This window comes from Rhinopithecus bieti, unplaced genomic scaffold, assembly GCF_001698545.2.
Source record: "Rhinopithecus bieti isolate Rb0 unplaced genomic scaffold, ASM169854v2 scaffold_8309, whole genome shotgun sequence".
In the NCBI taxonomy this organism is placed as follows: Eukaryota; Metazoa; Chordata; class Mammalia; order Primates; family Cercopithecidae; genus Rhinopithecus; species Rhinopithecus bieti.
The window spans coordinates 471,860-492,472 of record NW_016805935.1 but is presented as its reverse complement, the minus strand read 5'-3'; the positions used below and the strand labels follow the sequence as shown (position 1 = coordinate 492,472).

Genomic DNA, 20,613 nt, shown 5'->3' with positions numbered 1-20,613 from the left:
AAAATCCCTCTAATAAAACACGAGATAGCTTTTATATTGTGTGATTTCATAGACCTAATGTTTGTAAAAGCATTTTTACATTTTCTTCTCCCATGGATTTTCATCAACTGACCTGGGTTTCTAGCCACAGATCCCAGATTAGGGCACTACAGAAAGTAAAGGTTTGATTTATAATGAGATGGTTCCACTTGTGATTATTATCCTGGAACCAATATGGGTATAAATCAGGTATCATCTGCATACACCAAGTTCAACTACCTCTACTTACGACTATGGGACAACAATTTAGAAAGCAAATTTTAAAAACGAGTGTAAAATGCTCTCATTTTTTTTTTTTTTTGAGATGGAGTTTCACTCTTGTTGCCCAGGCTGGAGTACAATGGTGCCATCTCAGCTCACCACAACCTCCGCCTCCCAGGTTCAAGCAATTTTCCTGCCTCAGACTTCCCCCATAGCTGGGATTACACGCATGCACCACCATGCCCAGCTAATTCTGTATTTTTAGTAGAGACGGGGTTTCTCCATGTTGGTCAGGCTGGTCTCGAACTCCCGACCTCAGGTGATCCGCCTGCCTCGGCCTCCCAAAGTGCTGGGATTACAGGCATGAGCCACCATGCCCGGCTTGCCCTCACTTTTTAACCTGCACCTAGTAATGACAAGAAGATTCAATTCAGAAGTTTTACTTGTCATAACACATCATTTTAATTCTAATAATAACAGCAACTAATACATACTACATGCACCAGGCACCGCTCTAGGTATTTTAAATAAAATCCTTTAATATGACCCTAGGAGGCTAATACTATTATCACTCCTCATTTTACAGATGGGAAACTGAGGTACAGAGTTTAAGTAACTTGCTTATAGTCATACAGTAATAATCCAATATAGAAGTCGGATTTGAACTCAGTTTCCAGAGCCCATGGTAATGTCTCTATGAAAAAATTACACACTTATATTCTATGACAACATTTCGTGCTTTAATTCTGCCCATAAAGAGAGTTTAGGAAACTGAATGGCACACAGTAGACACCAAGTATTTCCTGAAGATACTATTAGTTTAAAATGTTCCCCTATTTTACACACACACACAGTTTTCCTCCCTCCAATCCATAAAGACCTTAGTGCTCAGATTCCTTATTTTCCTTCGTGCCAAATATATATTAAGATATTTATGAAGCACCTGTTAGATTTGTAACCATCTTTCTTAAATGATGAAGTATTTCATACTTAGCTTTATAGAAGTCTTTATAAAATCTGACGTTAAAACAAGCATGAATTGTAAATAATTCAAGACAAACATACATACTAAACACACACACATATCATATAATAACAGAGTTCACTATATCTTTATTTCTTCTAATTCAGTGGAGACGATTCCTCCTTATCTCGCCCCAGGGACATCTGACAATGTCTGAAGAACATTTTTGGTTGTCACAAGGGGGGCTTGGGAGTATCACCCACAACTAAGAATCATCCGGCCCAAAATGTCAAGTTGACATTATCCATGTCCCTAAATCAGGCAAGGTTGATTACTCAATCTATAGAGCAAGTTCTGACCTTTGCAGGAAAACACCAAAGCAAAGTTAAAATACAGTCTACCAAAACATCATTAACAATAATAGAAACCCATCTCCTGTACCCACTCTCCATGATCTACTTGACTGAAGAGGTTAACCCTCCTATTTAATTGCTTCAGCAGTTTTCTTCTTCATGAAGTTTCATTTTGGAAACTAAGTAGTCTCAACTTTTACAAATATTCCCAAATAAAAGAAAATGACAGGTAATACAAACCTTATCCACTCATTACATAAACTTCAAATGCTATTTATTTTCATTACGTACTCCCCAAAAGGTTGAGGGGGAAAGAAAAGGCCCTTAAGTCCCTTGTTTTTTCCATAAAATGATTCAAGTCAATTACAAAATATCAATATATTATGAAAAAAATCCTCAAAGAATCTGCTCCTATGTGGTCCCATTCAGTATATGCACCACTTCTGCTTCCCTTCCTATTTATCTACTCTAGTCTTCAAGGTCCAGCTCAAGGCCCACTTCAAATCCAGTTCATCCCAACCTCACTCTTTTCTGACTCTCATATTCTGACATGGTAACAAAACTAAAAGCTCTTTAAGAAGAAGAAATGGGTTCATACTTAATTATTTCTGCATCTTCAGAATTAAAACAACCAATAAGGAAGGAAGTGTTTTTCTGGCTATACTTAACATATAGCAGAAATATTTAACTCTCCCCATGGAAAGAAATGATTTAAAAATATAGTAAAGCATTTTACCTCCTCTTCACTTTCTTTATCTTCATCATCTGAAGACTCTTCCTTGTTTTTCTTTTCATCTTCATCACTACTAGATTCATCTGACAGAATTTCAGGACATTTGGTTCGCTTAGCCTTCCTTGCCATTCCAGAACTGTTCCGTTCCTTTTTACTGCCTTTGCTAGAAGTTTTTTTAGATTTTGGCAATGGCTGCATAAAAAATTTATAAAGATAACACCAATGAGGTATAATATTTCAATCAATCCTGTTCTTGATAACTTATCAACTCAATTTCTTGTTCTTCTCTCAAGAAATTGTATTTACAAGCCCAGCAGCTTTACATAGAATAATCTTTAACTGTGTCAGGTTAACCTAAAACTGTTACTGATACCATTTCATTTGTGTTCTAAACACCTAATAAGACCCTTCTCAATTGTTGAGAAATATGTATTCTAGGTTCTGACATGGGACTAGAAGCTAAAGACACATTATGTTAAGCTCCAACGGCTGTTAATACTTTGTCATGATAATATTTTAAGTTAGAGTTGTAATTTATTTCATCCCTACAAGCATTAAAACTGTCACACTGCCAGAGAAGCTCCTTGCTTTAGAAGGCCCAACACTCCAATCAAAGGAGTGGGAGGAAAACCTTTTTTTCTTTTGAGACAGAGTCTCATTCTGTTGTGCAACAGCTGGGATTACAAGTGCGCACCACCACGCCCAGCTAATTTTTGTATTTTTAGTAGAGACAGTGTTTCACCATGCTGGCCATGCTGGTCTCAAACTCCTGACCTCAACTGATCCACATGCCTTGGCCTCCCAAAGTGCTGGGATACAGGCGTGAGCCACCACAACTGGCCCATAAAAAAAATGTATAACTCGATTACCAATTATACATCCTGAATTTATGAATGAACGATATGGTTTATATTCATATTACTTCTGGCTTCTTCTTTTTTTTTTTTTTTGAGACGGGGGCTTTCTTTGTCCCCCAAGCTGGGGTGCAGTGGCACAATCTTGGCTCACTGTAACCTCCACCTCCTGGGCTCAAGCCATTCGCATGCCTCAGCTTCCCGAATAGCTGAGATTACTGGCCTGTGCCACCATGCCCAGCTAATATTTGTATTTTTAGTACAGACTGGATTTTGCCATGTTGGCCAGGCTGGTCTTGAGCTCCTGTCCTCAAGGGATTTGCCTCCCTCGGCCTCCCAAGTTGTTGGGATTACAAGCGTGAGCCACTGTCTGTGCCTGGTCCCTTTTAATATATATTTTTTTAAAGTGGGAGGGTTTCATATAAATTATGATAAACCTGTAGATAAATATTAAATCTTTTAATCCAGGAACATAGACTGCTATTACATTCATTTAGTTCTTTAATTTTGCTCAACAATGTTTTGCAGTTTTTACTATACAAGACTTGCACTGTTTTTTGTTAAATTTAATATTAAGAATTTTATTTTTAAGNGTTTCACCGTGTTAGCCAGGATGGTCTCGATCTCCTGACCTCGTGATCCGCCCGTCTCGGCCTCCCAAAGTGCTGGGATTACAGGCTTGAGCCACCACGCCCGGCCAGGCCTCCACTTTCAATAATGTCAGGATCATATTCTCACTGATGCCTCTAGGTATACAATAAATGATGAGTATGTTAATTATGAAATTAATTAAGAATAAATACGTTGCTATTATTCTGATAATCAAACCATGTATACTTAAAAGGAGAGATCACCTGAGGAAAATGAGTTGATTAAACAACAAATTTAATTTTTAAGTGCTTTCTCAAGGAAGTTTTGCTAAATTCTAAAATTGAAAACCATAAAATTACCTAACATCAAGAATGTGAAAATGCGCATTACGGAACTAGTATTTATTTCTGGGATTGAGCATCTTTCATATTCTTTTATTTCTACCTTTGTTACTTTGTTTTCTGCAATAAGCAGAAACATTAAGGTAAAATTCCATAACATAACCTTAAGGTATCCAATTGTGTAAATGTTTGTGATAACTTTAGGCAGTCTTTTTCATGCAGAGAGTAGAACGACAGGTCCTTTACCTCCCAGGAACCTCCAGTCTGGGTGGGTCACTGTCACCTACACAAACATTAAGAAAAAGTGGCTGCTTTGTATAATATGGTGCCCTCGAGCTCTCTGCAAACAAACAAGATAACCTCTAGATTGCTCCAACAACCCACCCTTCTGAAGGTACACTAGGAAACAGCCAAATTAGGTCATTCCAGGAACTTCAAGTTGGTGGATCAAAGACATTTCTCAGAGAAGATTCTCTGTAAGAAACCGTGAATGCATACACATATCCTTGCTATGTGAGATACTACCATTATCAACTATTATCAGAACCTTAATCCAGGTAGATAAATTCTTTGATGCCACTGTTTGGAGAAAAGTTAACTCTCACTGTCCAAGCTCTTACTACTTGTTATATGATCTCCAGGTCTCAAATTTATTAGAAAAACATAATATCCCTCACAACCTCAGTTCAGAAACCAGACACAGGTAGCAAGGATGTAATCTGTATATCGAATTATTAATATGAGGACTGAAACAGGTTCTGGATAAATCTATCCAGGAAAGTGAAAGCATGTTAAGTTATTCAAGCAGCCAATAAAAAAAAATGCAATTCCCAAAAGTAAACGAGGAGTTTTAAAACCAAAATCCAAAAAGTAGTAATATACAAATGCCTTAGAGTTTTCCTATACTGACTCTAAAAAGTTAAATCTATTAATCAAAATCCAGTGTCAACAGCATTATCTCTTTTTGGAAACAAAATCTGATTAACAAAATAAGTACAACAGAAGGATAGGAAAACAATAAATGATTAATGCTGTGTTCATTTAACAACTGAAAAACTGTTAAAGAGGAGAAAAGGGAAACTTCTGATAGCATAGAAAATAGCTCTAAGCCAGACATGGTGGCTCATGCCTGTAATCTCAACACTTTGGGAGGCCAAAGTAAGAGGATCACTTGAGTTTAAGAGTTTGTGACCATCCTGGATATAGTGAGACCTTATCTCTAAGAAAATGTAAAATTTAGCCACACATGATGGCATACACCTATATAGTCCCAGTTACTTGGGTGGCTGAGGTGAGAGGATCACTTGAGCCCAGGAGGTCAAAGGTGCATTGAGCCATGATTGTACCACAACATTCCAGTCTAGGCAACAGAGTAAAACACCGTCTCAAAAAAAAGAAAAAAAGAAAAGAAAATAGCCTGAGCTTGATACCATCAGATTAAGGAGTAATTATCAGAGTCACGTATGAAAAACTGGTGTAAGAGTTAGATTCTATATGACAAGAAAAGACAGATCCTCACAGTGTGGTTCAAGGACTTGCGTTTCCTGAGACCTTTTTCGGAGTCCATGAGGTAGAAATTATTTTCATAATAATAACAACACTATTTATTTGCTCTTTTCACTGTGTTGACATTTGTACTAATTGCAAAAGCAAAGGAAAGCAAAGGTGGTTAAAACTGATGAAACCTTTGTACCAATGAAGGAATTAACATATATTAGTCATTGTATTCCTCACAACATACGAGCAGAAACAAACAAAATAGGCAAATGGTTTCACTTAATAATGTCCTTGATAAAGCAAAAATTACTGTGTTAACTCTCAAGTACATGTCTTTCTAATATCTGTGATAAAATGGAAGATATACATAATATGGCTACAATTGAAGTTCAATGGTTTTCTGAAGGAAAAGCATTTGCGTATCTGAGTTGTGAGCTAAACACGCTCCAAGCTCCTTTTTCATAGGACACCATATTCTTTTTTCTTTTTTTTTTGAGACAGTCTCGCTCTGTTGCCCAGGCTGGAGTACAGCGGCACGATCTCAGCTCACAGCAAGTTCCACCTCCCAGAGAATACTACTTTTTAAAAGAACAAATACGGCTAACTCAGACTTAGGTACTTGATAAAGATTTTCAAAAGTGAACAAGGTGAGCTTGTCACTTCAAGGAAAACTGACAGCATTTATCACCAATGATAAATGTTACAATTTCAAGTGGAAATTTAGAATTCTGGAAAATTCACATCTATTACTGCGAACTTAATAGTTTTCCAAGGCCTAAGTAATTTTTCTGACGAGATGGGGTTTATATTAATGAGCATGATTTAATGACAGTGTTCAATAAAACATGTCAACATTCGGAAGATATGATTCAGGGAACCAATACTTACAAATGGCAAATGCATGTTACAAAACTATATATACAACACCCAAGTTAATTAACATGGTTTCAGACCTACATTAAATATTACAACCTACCTTTAGGAAACCACAACTTACGTACAGTTTTCGTATTGTGTGGTATCAAAAAGAGAATACACACAATTATCTAAAAGGACTTTAAAAATATTCTTTTTATGTGAGGCTCGGTTTTCTTCATACACTTATTTTTTCGAGACAGGATTTCGTTCTGTCACCTAGGATGGAATGCAGTGGCATGAATATAGCTCACTGCAGCACTGACCTCCTGAGTTCGGGCTTCCACCTCAGCCTCCCAAGTGGCTGGGACTACAGGAGTGTGCCTCAGCGCCTGGCTAATTTCTTCGTGAGACAGTCTCACTTTGTCACCCAGGATGGTCTTGAACTCCTGAGCTCAAGTGATCCACCTGCCTCGGCCTCCCAAAGGGCAGGGATTACAGGCATAAGCTACTCCATCAGGCCCTTCATAAATTTTAAGCAAAACAATACACTGCAAAAGACTGAATGTGGCTAGGCGCGGTAGCTCACGCCTCTAATCCCAGCACTTTGGGAGGCCAAGGCAGGCGGATCACCTGAGGTCAGGAGTTCAGCCTGACCAGCCTGGCCAACATGGCAAACTCTATCTCTGTTAAAAACACAAAAATTAGCCGGGTATGGTGGCACATGCCTATAATCCCAGCTACTGTAGAGACTGAAGCAGAAGAACTGCTTGAACCTGGGAGACAGGTTGCAGTGAGCAGAGACTGTGGTACTGTATTCTAGCCTGGGCAACAGAGTGAGAATCTGTCTCATAACAACAATAAAAAAAGACTGAATGCAGAAGCAAATGGTAATTAAGCTGTTTTCTCTTAAGCCAGATATTAAACGGATGTACAAAAACATAAAATAATGCCACTCTTTAATTCTTTTGAAAAGTTATTTTTCATAAAAAATACTAATCATTTTAAAATAAAATTTTCAGTTCTAATGTCAAATACAGTGAAGATCAAAATAACCCGTATTTTAAAAAAAAGCTCTTGGGGTCCTCACTAATTTTTTTAAGAGTAATAGTATCCTGAAACCAATAAATTGGAAAACCCACTGAGAAAAAAATAAATATAAAAATATCCATCATAACAACTTAGTAATTGCTTCTGAGGAAATAGTGATCACCTTGCCTCACACTAAATCCTTAAAAAGTACAAGTATAGCTACAGTAAAAGTTAGAAAATAAAAAGTATTTTGTCTTCCAATAAGCCAATTTAAAACACCAAAAATCACCATACACCTTGTGTTTGTAGTTATATAACCAAAGTTAACACCTTAAGTGCTCTTTATCTGTCCTCGTGCAGCTGATGGTAATAAGGACCAAGGGCAGACCAAAACAAAGTCCCAGAGCTATTTTCTGGTTTTGATTCTTTAATGCCCTCTCCCATCTGAGATGGCATTCCCCTGAACTCCTAGGCCTACTAGCTCTCTTCACACTTCCCTTCCTGTCAAGATCGGGAAGAACAGAAAAACATTTGCTGACAGACCTAAATCACACTAAAAATACAAGGTCATATAACACTTCAACACACACTTTAAGTCACCTATGTCATTTGTTACCATTAAATAATTAGGACAAACCTACTAGCTTTTAGGAAGAGTGAGAAAACTATAAGGCCATTTTACTTCCCTCTCCAGCTCCTGGGCTCTGCGGTGGATTCTGGAAACCCAATACAGGAAACTTGTAAGAGCTTTTAAATGTCACTTTTAAATAATTCATTCCAGGATCTAGGAAAACATCCAGTTCTAATATACTCCCCATTTTGTCTTCACTTGATTACAGATTGCACCCCTTCCCTCCAGCCTTGCACCTCATCCTCAGTCCAACCTCTATTCATTCTTCCAGTATCTTCTAGATACCTAACCCTGACTACTAGTACTTTCTGTCCCTTCTGACATTAATTCACTATTCTTAACCTTATATGCCTTGTATCTGATTTTCTGAAGCAACATATCCCTATGGCATCTGTATTATTTCTATCAGGAAATTATTGCAGATACATCAACAGAAGTTATATTCTTTGAATGTAGATATTAATGAATACTGACAGCAATGCTGTTATTAATCAATGTTTGTTTCATATTAAAAAAGAGGCTATGAATAACTGATTTCTTATGAAAAAAGTAAAAATGGATCCTCACTTTGCCAGAAGGCTTTGGATGCATTAAGAAATTCAAGATCCTCTTCACTAGTTCACTATTTACACCTGATCTCTCCAAATCAAGAACCTCACAGATGCTCTTTAACATGGCATTTCTAAACCTGAAACAGAAAATGGAAGAAACCAAGGTGTTAATATAGGAAAGCTTACAAATGTTCTCCAAAATATCAAGGGAAAGTCAACCAAATTAGCTGACTTACATACATTTAAAAAAGTGGCCAGTGCTTCTCTGAATCTTTCTTTCTTTTGGAGACAGAGTTTCGCTCTTGTTGCCCAGGCTGGAGTGCAATGGCCCAATCTTGGCTCACCGCAGCCTCTGCCTCCCAGGTTCAAGCGATCTCCTGCCTCAGCCTCCCAAGTAGCTGGGATTACAGGCATGTGCCACCACGGCCAGCTAGTTTTGTGTTTTTAGTAGAGACGGGGTTTCTCCATGTTGGTCAGGCTGGTCGCAAACTCCCGACCTCAGGTGATACGCCCGCCTCAGCCTCCCAAAGTGCTGGGATTACAGGTGTGAGCCACTTTGCCTGGCCCAAATGTGATTTTTTTAACATTAAAAAATAAACTTAAAGCATATTGATTAAAATATAGTATTTATAAAAATAACTCACTTTTCAACATTTCTTCCTTCTTTTATACTGGACACTTCCTTTTCAAACGGAAAGCCACTGAACTGACCCACATTCTTCTTTAATGAGGACACCTGAAAATGTTCCTTATGATTAATGCTATTTATTACCCAGTAATGTACACAAGAATAAATTCAAAGACAATTCAAAGCCAACATCTTTATTTTTCATATCTATCTGTAACTTACAATACTGGCTCAACAGTCAACCAATTCAATATGGGTTCAACATTCAACATTTCTTGTTCAAAACTGAAAAATACATGTTACTAACATAATAACATTATAAAAATCCTACAAACTTAAGTCTCTGAAAATAATGATTTGAACAAATTTTCACTGGGGAATTTTTAACACAATCAAAAGTTATCTGACAGCACCAGGGGATGTGGAAAGTTACTACTTAAAAAGATATCCTTTTCATAAGTAATAAAGTTACTAGTAATTCTTCTTTTCCAAATCAAGGACTTTATTCTTTCCAAGTAAAGAATAGCGAGTACCACAAAAGTTAATACCATTTACTAGTTATGGGACTTATGTAAATTAGATTGCTTTAAGGATTAAATGAGATTAACAGACGTGAAAATAAATTATGTCATACGTCAGACATTCTATTCTACTTCAGACTTTCTAACACTCAACTTTACTTTGCCCATGTACAGCCTAAAGCAGTTTCCTCAATTATATAAAATACTAAGTTGTATGTACAGTATAATAATCCTTTAGCAAAAAACTATCATCCAATTTATCAGGTATTTGCTAAAAATGAGATACAATTATACCAAATCACTTATTCTCAATGTCCAGAAAATCCAAAAACATGAATTTCTTTCAATACATTTAAAGGTCACTAAAACCATCATAATTTGGATTTCATAATTTGAAATTTCAGTTTGGAATAAAAACTACTACAGGAGAAAGAGCCCTAGAGCTGGGCATACTGGCTCACACCTGTAATCCCAACACTTTGGGAGGCCAAGGCGGGAGAATTGCTTGAGCTCCAGAGTTCAAGACCAGCCTGGGCAACACGACAAAACCCCACCTCTACAAAAAGTAAAAAAATTAGCCAGACATGATACGGTGGCATGCACCTGTGGTCCCAGCTACTTGGGAGGCTTAAGTGAGAGAAACACTTGAGCCCAGGAGGTTGAGGTTGCAGTGAGTCATGTATTGCACACTGCACTCCAGCCTGGGTGACAGAGTGAGACTGTGTCTTAAAAGAAAAAAAAAGAGCCCTGGATATTATAATCCAATTGCTAATATCCAGTTATATTTCCTGTGATAAATCATTTAATAAGTATATATCTCAGTCTGCTCAGTCATAAAGTGTGGAAATTGAACTAGTGGATCACTAACATTTACAGAAACTGATTCTATTGTGAAGTAATATACAAGTAGGTTTAAAGTGTAAAAAAGTCTTACAGTGCCTGGCCTGTTGTAAAGCAGTTTGTGTAGATTTCTAAGTTCATCAGTTTTCTTCTTACTTAGAAAAAAATGTATCCTCTCAATTTCACAAAGTTTCTGCCCCTTTCCTAGAAAAAAAAAAAAAAATCACAATTAAATACCCATGGCTTACTAATACATTTACAAAGTTAATTTAATGGGAATTATTTTCACAGCATAATTTACATGTAACTTTGCTCTTACAGAGCAGATTAAAATTATAACAAAACTATAAAACACTACCTTGCTGATACTAAGCTACGAACCACCATTTTCACAAATTTAGACACTTTCACCACAAAAATCAAAGAAAGCTAGAAGAAACTTACCTTGTGCAATTGTAAATGGCTCTCTCTGTAAGGAAGAGACCTGCATTGTCAACCTCTCTACTTTCTTCTTTTCCCTCTTGCCTTCCACGATGAGACTCTTTTCTGGAAATTAATTTAGTATTTCTTAATTACCAAAAAGCTTAAACATTGTACTAACTTTATTAGATAAATATGTGGAACAAAGTCCCAAAACCTAACACTTTATTCTTCCTCTAGGCATGGTTTTGGAAAGCAAATAACATAAAAAATGACAACACTTGATTAGTTAATAGAGCACCACGAAAATTTTTTCAGAGTAACATTTTACTTACCTGGCAAACTCACAGGGACTCAGTTAAAAAAAAAAAAATTAGAAAGCAAACTAATTTTTATCCAACTAAAATTATTGCCATTACAGTCCAGTCACTTCATTTGTGAAACAAATCTAGCTCTGTTTAATCTTTGGACATAATTCTATTTAATAATTGTGATTCAGTTTGCTGTACTTCAGAAATAATCAAATTTAGAACTGAGAGATTATGAACTTCACAAGATATATAGAGAATACTAATAATTTAGTCAACTGACAAAAGAGACACAAATAAAGACCTCCAGGCAGAACAGCCTGAAGTACCGGGATAAGATAAAACTCTCCAAGTTTACATCTAATGCAATCAACTGGGAGGGCATTACTTTGTAGTTTATGAATAACATTCATAATGATGGCCATAAATCACTCTAAAAAAAGTTAAATTGTTTAGTCGAGAAAGGGAAAAAAAACCACACAAAAATCTATGGCTGGGTGCAGTGGCTCACGCCAATAATGCTAACACTTTGGGAAGCCAAGGCAGGAGGACAGCTTGAGCCCAAGAGTTTGAGACCAGCCTGGGCAACATATTGAGACCCTACCTCCATTAGGTAGAAAAAAAAGACCGGGCGCGGTGGCTCACGCCTGTAATCCCAGCACTTTGGGAGGCCAAGGTGGGCGAATCATGAGGTAAGCAGATCAAGACCATTCTGGCTAACTCGGTCAGGAGATTGAGACCATCTTGGCTAACTCCCTTCTACGAAAAAACACAAAAAATTAGCCGGGCATGGTGGCAGGTGCCTGTAGTCCCAGCTACTCAGGAGGCTGAGGGGGTGAATGGCATGAACCCAGGAGGTGGAGCTTGCAGTGAGCCGAGATCACGCCACTGCACTCCAGCCTGGGCGACACAGTGAGACTCTGTCTCAAAAAAAAAAAAAAAAAAAAATCTAGAAAACAGGTAGCATATACTTCAAAATTCAAAACATTACGCTCCATTTATCTAACATAAAATCATTTTTTGAATGAAATAAAGTCAGATAAAAGAATACTACACATTGCTTGAGGTTCTGCCACTTATTTAATGTCTGTGTTGTGCAGCTGCACTCAATACTAAGGGGATAAATGGATGATAAAGACTGCACATCTTTTGAAAGAGATGCTACTAAGGAAATGAGACATAAATATACACCAACATAAAAGATAATAAAACATCTTAAGAAAGATATAATACCAATAAATTGCTGTGCACTGAGGAGGAATTGATTATTTTGGGACTAGGGAAAAAGGAACAATGCATGTGCGCTGGCTTTTAAAGACAGCTTAGATTTAGTAATATAAGGATTTGCACAGAAAGAGTACTTCAGGACAAAGGGCTATCAACAGGTATATTCTGGCCATGTTGTACAGAATGAAGACAAAACACACTAAAACAACCCCTACTATCACTCAACTTCATCAACTTAGTGATTTAAACCATTTGCTTGTCTCTGATTACCAACTACAAGCTAATGACTTCCCAGTCAATCTCCAAGCCACAACTTTCATCTGAGATTCATATTAACTAATATTGTCTCTCAGTATCCGTGAGGGATTGGTTCCAGGACATCCCTCAGATGCCAAAATCCACGGATGCTCAGGTTCCTTATTTTTTTAAAAAAAATGGTGTAGTACTTACATATAATCTATGAACATCTTCCCACCTACTTTATATCATCTGTAGACTACTCATAATGACTAATATAATGTAACTGATACGTAAAGAGTTGTTACACCGTACTGTTTAGGGAACAAAAAAATCTGAACATGTTCAGTACAGATGCAACCATCCATTTTTACCAACTTGTGGTTGATTGAATCCACAGATGAGGAACCCACAGATACGGAGAACCAACACTATATGCCTGTCTGTCATTTGGACAGCTCCAATTCACGTCCTATAGGCACCTAAACTCAAAACATTCAAAAGAAAAATCACAATCATCTCCAAACTTGCTCACTTTGTGAATTTTTTTCAAAAAACATTAATACCATCCACCCACCTGCCAAAGACAGAAACTTAAAAGCGTCATCTTTTACTAGTCATTTCTCTCACTTCCCTTTTCCCCAAAATCACTGCCAATTTTGGTTAACCTGACCCCTTTTTTAGGACAGACTTCAGAGGATGTATGAGAAAGCCTGGGTGTCCAGGCAGAAGCCTGCTGCAGGGGTGGAACTCTCACAGAAAACCGCTACTCAGGGCCAGGCGTGGTGGCTCATTCCTGTAATCCAGGCCCTTTGGGAGGCAGAGACGGACAGACTTGAGCTAAGGAGTTTGAGACCAGCCTGGGCAACATAGTAAAACCCTTCCTCTACAAAAAATACAGAAAGTACCCGGGCACGGTGGCACACACCTGTGGTCCCTGCTACTGGGCAGGCTGAGGTGAGAGGATTGCTTGAGCCTGGAAGGCACAGTTTGCAGTAAGCTGAGATAGTGTCACTGCACTCCAGTCTGGGTGACAAGTGAGACCTTGTCTCCAAAAGAAAAACAATAAGAAAACCTCCAGTAGGGCAGTGTGGAGAGGAAATGGGGGCGGGGGTGGACCCCTAGATTCACCACCAAGGCTCTACTGGCTAGTGGAGCTATGAGAAAGGGGCTGCCACCTCCAAACTCTGGAATGGTAGAGCCACAAGCAGCTTGCATCCTGAGCTGCCCAAGGCCTTGGGACCCCTCACCCCTGGTACCAGCGCGCCCTGGATGCCAGACATGGAGTAAAAGGAGATAATTTGGGAGCTTTAAGATTTAAAGACTGCTCTGCTAGGATTCAGACTTGTAGGCCAGGCATGGTGGCTCATGTTTATAGTCCCAACACTTTGGGAGGCTGAGACAGGCGGATCACCTGAGGTCGGGAGTTTGAGACCAGCTTGACCAACATGGAGAGACCCTGTCTCCATTAAAAATACAAAATCAGCCAGCCGTGATGGCACATGCCTGTAATCCCAGCTACTAGGGAGGCTGAGGCAGTAGAATCGCTTGAACCCAGGACGCAGAGTTGTGGTGAGCCGAGATCAGGCCATTGCACTCCAGCCTGGGCAACGAGAGCAAAACTGTTTCAAAAAACAAACACACACAGAAAAGCAAAAACCAAACAAAAACCAAACCAGACTGTGTGGGGCCTACTGCACCTTTCTTTTGGCCTTTCCCCCTTTTGGAATGGAAATTTTACCCAATGACTGTACCATCACTGTATTCTGGGAGTAAATAACTTGTTATTTGATCTCACAGGCTCATAGGTGGAAGAAATTCATCTTCAGATGAAACTTTGGACTTACAGACTTGGGACTTTTGAGTTAATGCTGAAACAAGACTTGACTTTGGGAGACTACTGCGAAGGCACAACTGAATCTTGAAATGTGAGAAAGACATGAGATTTGGGGGACCGGGGGTGCAATGGTATGCTTTGGATGTTTGTCCCCTCCAAATTTCATGTTGAAAAGTGATTTGCAATGTTGGAGGTGAGGCCTGGTAAAGTGATTAAATCATGGGGGCAGATTCCTCATGAATGGCTTAGCACGGTAACCCTTGGTGATAAGTGAGTTCTCTCAAGATTTGTTTAAAAGAGCGTGGCACCTCCCCCTACCACTTGCTCCCATTCCCAAATGAGATGCCGGCTCCCCCTTTGTCTTCTGCCATGACTGGAAGTTTCCTGAGGCCTGCACCAGAAGCAGATGCTAGCGCCATGCTTCTTGTACCGTCTGCAAAACCACGAACCAATTAAACCTATTATCCATAAATTACCCAGCCTCAAGTATTTCTTTATAGCAACACACACACACACACACACACACACACACACACACACACCCTAATACAGAAAGTATTTCACTGTCTGGCTTCCATGATGCCTCAATTCTAAAGTTAAATATTCAGGGTTAAGTAGAATAAAAACTTTCACAATCCTACATGTCCCACAAACACCTCAAATTAGTAAAAAGAATAATAAATCAGAGCTACAATAAAACTGTTAGGGGATAAACTTTCTACAAAATCATGTTTTAAAAAATGTGTCTAGAACAAAACATGGGATTATTTCAACTACCAACTGTTCCCCAAGCATTACTGCGTTGGCCATTTACAGTATATTTACATGACTTCTCTAATTCTTCACATGAAAAAAATTCATCATTTCTTTGGCATCTCAACCCTGCCCCCACAAAAAGACCAAAATACAAAAAAATTGGAGAAAGAGTGCAGAGCCTCTTTGGCTAGTAGTGAGATAGTGCACCAAGTTTTGCTGTTGTATTAAAAAATGATTTTAAAATAACATTATTAAGCAATAGTTTATATAAAAACTTATACTCAAAAAGCCATGCTTTACTTAAAAATGCCTTCTTAGGGCATATACCACTTTAAACAAACAGAAGGCGTATCTTGTAATCTTAACCCAGATTGTGACCACAGGCTGGTTGAGGCTTAAAAAAAAAAATCCGGGTTTAGGAAGAGAGCTTCAACCTCTTCCCAAGTGTGGCTGAGTCGTAAACATATACGAAATAAACCCAGACTAAGCTAATACCAAAGAATGCTGAGAGACGCGACTTATACGAAATAAATCCAGACTAGGCTAATATCAAAGAATGCTGAGACGCGACTTGGATTTTTAAATGTTTGGAAACACGTCAAGAAGCGGGTACACCTGAAACAGACACTGCAAGCATCCTGGATAAACTGACGCGGCACACTCCTCCATTCTGTGAAGTTTCCGTTTCACACCTCCAGTCAAACCTGGGTTCATAACGCGCCCTCCCTTAAAACAGACTCAGGTTCGAAACCGAGACAGTGCTGGGCTCACATTTAACTTTCTTTCAGAGTTCACTTTTTTCATTTTTAACTACTTTCTCAAGTAGCAACAGCTTTCACCGCTGTTTGCCAGGGAGGGTAACTTTTGGCAAATGTAAAATATTTTAAGTATTCAAATACAGGTCTCGCCTTAATAACTTCAGTCTTAACAGGCTGCACTAAGACCTTACAATAACTTCAAAATGCAAAAGATGTGTAATGAAATGGACAAAATTAGAACATCCACTTAGCAACTTCAAAGGTGCACACACGGAGTTAAAAAAAAATCAAATCCAAGACCTACAAACTTCCCGTCAAATGATGAAATGTTAACAACGAACATTCAGAGCGGGCAAGAAGTAGGCTGCACTCCAATACATCACTACTACGGTAACAAATACTTTAAAAACCGGAATATACAGTCAATTCTACGCCATCGCTCAGCACAAAAGCAGATAAATTGTGCACACGTTCTCGCTGAAAATTACTCCGACTTTACGCCTCTAAACACCAAAAGAGCAAGAAAACTTGTTTCCTGGGGGGAAAAAAACAAAAAAACTTCGGTCTGAAAAATCCATCACTTGGGATGCGACTCCCCCCACCTTTTTCCTCCTCTTCCTCCTCGTCGTCGTCCTCGTCCTCTTCCTCCTCGCTCTCCTCTCTGGGACCAGGCATTTCGGGTTCTTTCTCGGATGCGGGCTGGGCGGGGGTTCCCTCTCCCTCCGCAGCAGGGGCCGAGGCGGACATGCTGTGAACCTTCGTAGGGGGAGAAAGCCAGACGTCTCTGTCCCCCTACTCCCGCGGGCAGGACCCGGCGGCCACCCTGAAGGATGCGACCCTTCCCGCGGGACACCTGCCCTGAAAGTTGCCTCCTCCCGTAGCGCTCAGTCCCCAGGGGCGGCTTCCCTCCCGCTCCGCCCGCCGCCGTCCAGGGATTCCCGAGGCGGGAAACCGCGCCCGCTGCCCCCCCGCGCGCGCGCCCGTCCGGCCTGCGCTGTTCCCGGCCCGGCCCGAGCTGCCGGCCCTCCACGTCCCCTCCCCCGCCCCAGGCCGCCGTCCAAATGGCCGCGTCCCTCCCCCGTCGGCCGCGGCAGGGGCGACCGGGCCTCTGGTGTCCCGACTCAGCCCTTACCGCGGATCCCGGCCGCCACGGGCCTGGCACGCGAGGGCACGAGGAGGTTCTGGGAGGCGGCGGCGGCCGACGCCGAGGAGAAGGCGCGCGGGCCGCTGTCTAGCGTGACGCTCGCTGCCGCGCGCTCGGCTCCCCAGAATCAACAAGATTTTCAAAATGGCGGTTCGGGAAGGAGAGCGGGAATGCGGCGACCAATCAGGGCCGCGAGCTGGGAGTTGGCGGGCGCGGGGCGGGGGAAGCGGGGTGGCCGGGCGCCTCCGCGGGAAGCCCGGGCGGGAGGGACCGCGAGGGGTCGCCTCGGCCGCGGGCGGAGGGATACGTCCTCGGGGCTCTTCCCGGCTGCGCCTGGCGTGCGGTCGGCGCTCGGGCCCAGAGTGCTTGCGGGCTGTGTCCCGCGGGGCGGGCGGGAGCGGGAGGCGAGGCGGCCTGGCAGCGCGGAACGGAAGGACGCTAGGGGGCCTGCGTGTTTATTGTCTCCACGGTCGCTTCCCGGAAAAGATAAAGAGCAGTCCCGGGCCGCGGAGGGGCGCGGCGGGCGTCGGTAAAGAAGTTGAGAGATCCCTGAAGTCGCTATCTACAGTGTTTCTCCGAGGCGGAGGGGTATTAATCAGCCGTCTCATCAATGCCCCAGAAATCATGCTGGGTGATAGATAACTCCCAAATCTGCTGTATTTCTGAGGACTCCATAGCTTGTAAGGTCTGCCATAAGGAAAAAGATCCTACCTGCCACGTTAAAGGTGCACATAGCCAGCCACATAGATTTACACCCCTGTAAATATAAGGGGAAAGGCTCCCACCCCATTCCTGCCCCTCTCCTCTCTCACACACTGTTCTATAGTAGAGGTTATTTGGCCGGTCCAGACCCTTCTCCCTGAGTTCTAGGCCATCTATGCAAATACTTTTTACACATTCAACACTGCAGACACTCAAAGAAGTATCTTCCCTGCTCAATGCTGCCTTCTTTTGTATGTGATTTCCTTTATTTTCTCCCAACTCTTCAACCACTAGCTCACCCAAAGGATCCTTGTACTCAGTGGACTTAATGGAAATGTGATCAGTGAAATTTGCTAGGACTCCCGGTTGCAGGACAAAAATTTGACATTCTCTTTGAATCTTCCCTTTTCCCTTTGTTCCCCTTCCAAAACATACACAAATAGTGTCATTTCTACCCTCAAATTGTATACCATTTTTCACACTATTGATTCCACTCAAATCCTATCCAAACTCTACAGCTCGTCTCTCCTTGTTGCCTGCAATGTGGTTGGGAGTGGGGGGTTGTGTTTCAGCCCTATTTGTGTTACAGCTCTTTCAGTCCTACCATTTGGCAGGTCCTGAGTTCTGGTCCTGTGTCCAGGAAGAATGAGGCACACAAACAACTGGAGGGTGAGCAAGGTGGACAGGAGCTTCACCAAGTGACAGAACAGCTCTCAGAAGACCTGAAGTGGGTTGCGCCTTTCTGCAGGGTGGTTGTCCCGAGTAGTGTCACGCCCTCAGTGGAGAGGAGACCGGTAGTGGACAGCTCCTTTCTGCAGGCAGGTCGTCCTGACAAGTTGAGGAGACCAAACTGGGTAGCTCCTTTCCGCAGCTGGTAGTCCTGACCTCTGGCTGAGTCAGGGTTTGTTTTTTTTTTCTTTTTTTTTTTTTTTTTTTGAGATGGAGTCTTGCTCTGTCGCCCAGGCTGGAGTGCAGTGGCCGGATCTCAGCTCACTGCAAGCTCCGCCTCCCGGGTTTATGCCGTTCTCCTGCCTCAGCCTCCCGAGTAGCTGGGACTACAGGCACCCGCCACCTCGCCCGGCTAGTTTTTTCGTATTTTTTAGTAGAGACGGGGTTTCACCATGTTAGCCAGGATGGTCTCGATCTCCTGACCTCGTGATCCGCCCGTCTTAGCCTCCCAAAGTGCTGGGATTACAGGCTTGAGCCACCACGCCGGGCGAGTCTGGGGTTTTATGGACCCGGAAGGGAGGAGCGTGTGCTGATTGGTCCATGGGTGGGCCCAGAAAAGGCACCATAAGTTCTGGCTCTGGGCTGCATACAGACTCTGCCTGGAACTGGCCACCGGGCCCCCCAAGCTTCAGGCCGTCCCTGGCTTGAAGATGGGCAGGGACCTATCCCTTTCCTCCCAGGAACGTGTCTGCCTGCCACCATCAACATGTCACCCGTGGCGCCCAAGCTGTTTGTGCCGAGGGGCGCCTGCAGGCCCACGCCGAGCCACCCTCAGCCCCACCAGCCTCTTTCTTGCACCCGTCGGTGCCCAAAGTCCAGAGGGGGCGGAGGCGGCAGGGGGCTGGTGTGTCAGTGCTGCGCTGAACACATGCACACCCAGTTGGGTTGCAGCAGTGCCCATGCTTGGCCACAACTTTGCTCTGCCTTGGAGTGGGCCCTGGGAGTGGGTGGAGGGTAGAGACCTGGGATCAGGCACATTCTTTTTTTTTTTTTGAGACAGAGTCTCACTCTGCCACCCAGGCTGGAATGCAGTGGCGTGATCTTGGCTCACTGCAACCTCAGGAGCAGGTACTTTTAAGCCTGCAGGGGCAGAGGCTTCCTGGGTCCCCAAGATCGCAGGGATGCCTGGGTCCAGAGCTGTGGCTGGACAACTGCAGCTGTGCCCAGGAACATGGGTCTCCTGCCTTGCCAACTTGATAGGGGACGGGGCTCTTGTGTGTTCCTGGGCCCTGCTGGCTCTGAGGAGTGTTCAGCTCTGGCTGCGCCTTCCACGCTGCAGTTGGCATCCCCTCAGTGGCTGCTCCAGATAGGCTGCCACTGCCATCAAGACAATGAGCAAGTGAATATATATTCTATGACGACTAGTGATAGCAGTAAAGCAAGTTAAAAAAGATAGGAAGTACCAGTAGGGTGGATGCGATTTTGTTTTATATATTCAACAATTAAGCAACGTCTTTTTAATAAGATGACATTTGAAAAGATCCTAAGAAAATGAGAGCTCTGAAGACCGACTAAGTTATTCCAAAGAATTCTCTAAAGTTTTGGATGTGGGGCACGAGAGCCAGCTAGAAGTCAATGATGACCGTGGGGTTTTTGGTTCAACAACTGTAAGAACAAAAGTAGCTATTCGTTGAGAGGAGAAAGACCTCGGGGGTGGGGGTGGGCAGGATGGTTTTAGAGGGGAAAGTGGAGGAGGTGGGAATGAGTTGTTTTGTTTTAGACATGTTAGTTTTGAATGAGTTGTTTTGTTTTAGACATGTTAGAATTCAAAATGCAGATTCAGGAGTGGCTGTTGGATTTGAGAGTCTGGCATTCAGCAGAAGAAACTCTAGCTCAAGAAATAAATGTAGCAGTTGTCAACATG

General features: G+C 41.9%; 1 protein-coding gene across 1 annotated transcript in view; it reads right to left on the bottom strand.

The window, feature by feature from the left end:
* DEK (DEK proto-oncogene) overlaps nucleotides 1-17,697 on the bottom strand; it is a 39,053-nt gene extending 21,356 nt beyond the window's left edge. Inside the window, 7 exon segments of the mRNA XM_017874255.1 lie at nucleotides 2,294-2,482; nucleotides 8,659-8,779; nucleotides 9,287-9,378; nucleotides 10,726-10,835; nucleotides 11,076-11,177; nucleotides 16,777-16,930; nucleotides 17,307-17,697. Coding sequence (XP_017729744.1) covers nucleotides 2,294-2,482; nucleotides 8,659-8,779; nucleotides 9,287-9,378; nucleotides 10,726-10,835; nucleotides 11,076-11,177; nucleotides 16,777-16,921 — 759 coding nt within the window. The 5' untranslated portion in view covers nucleotides 16,922-16,930; nucleotides 17,307-17,697.
* Nucleotides 17,698-20,613: the final 2,916 nt, after the last annotated feature.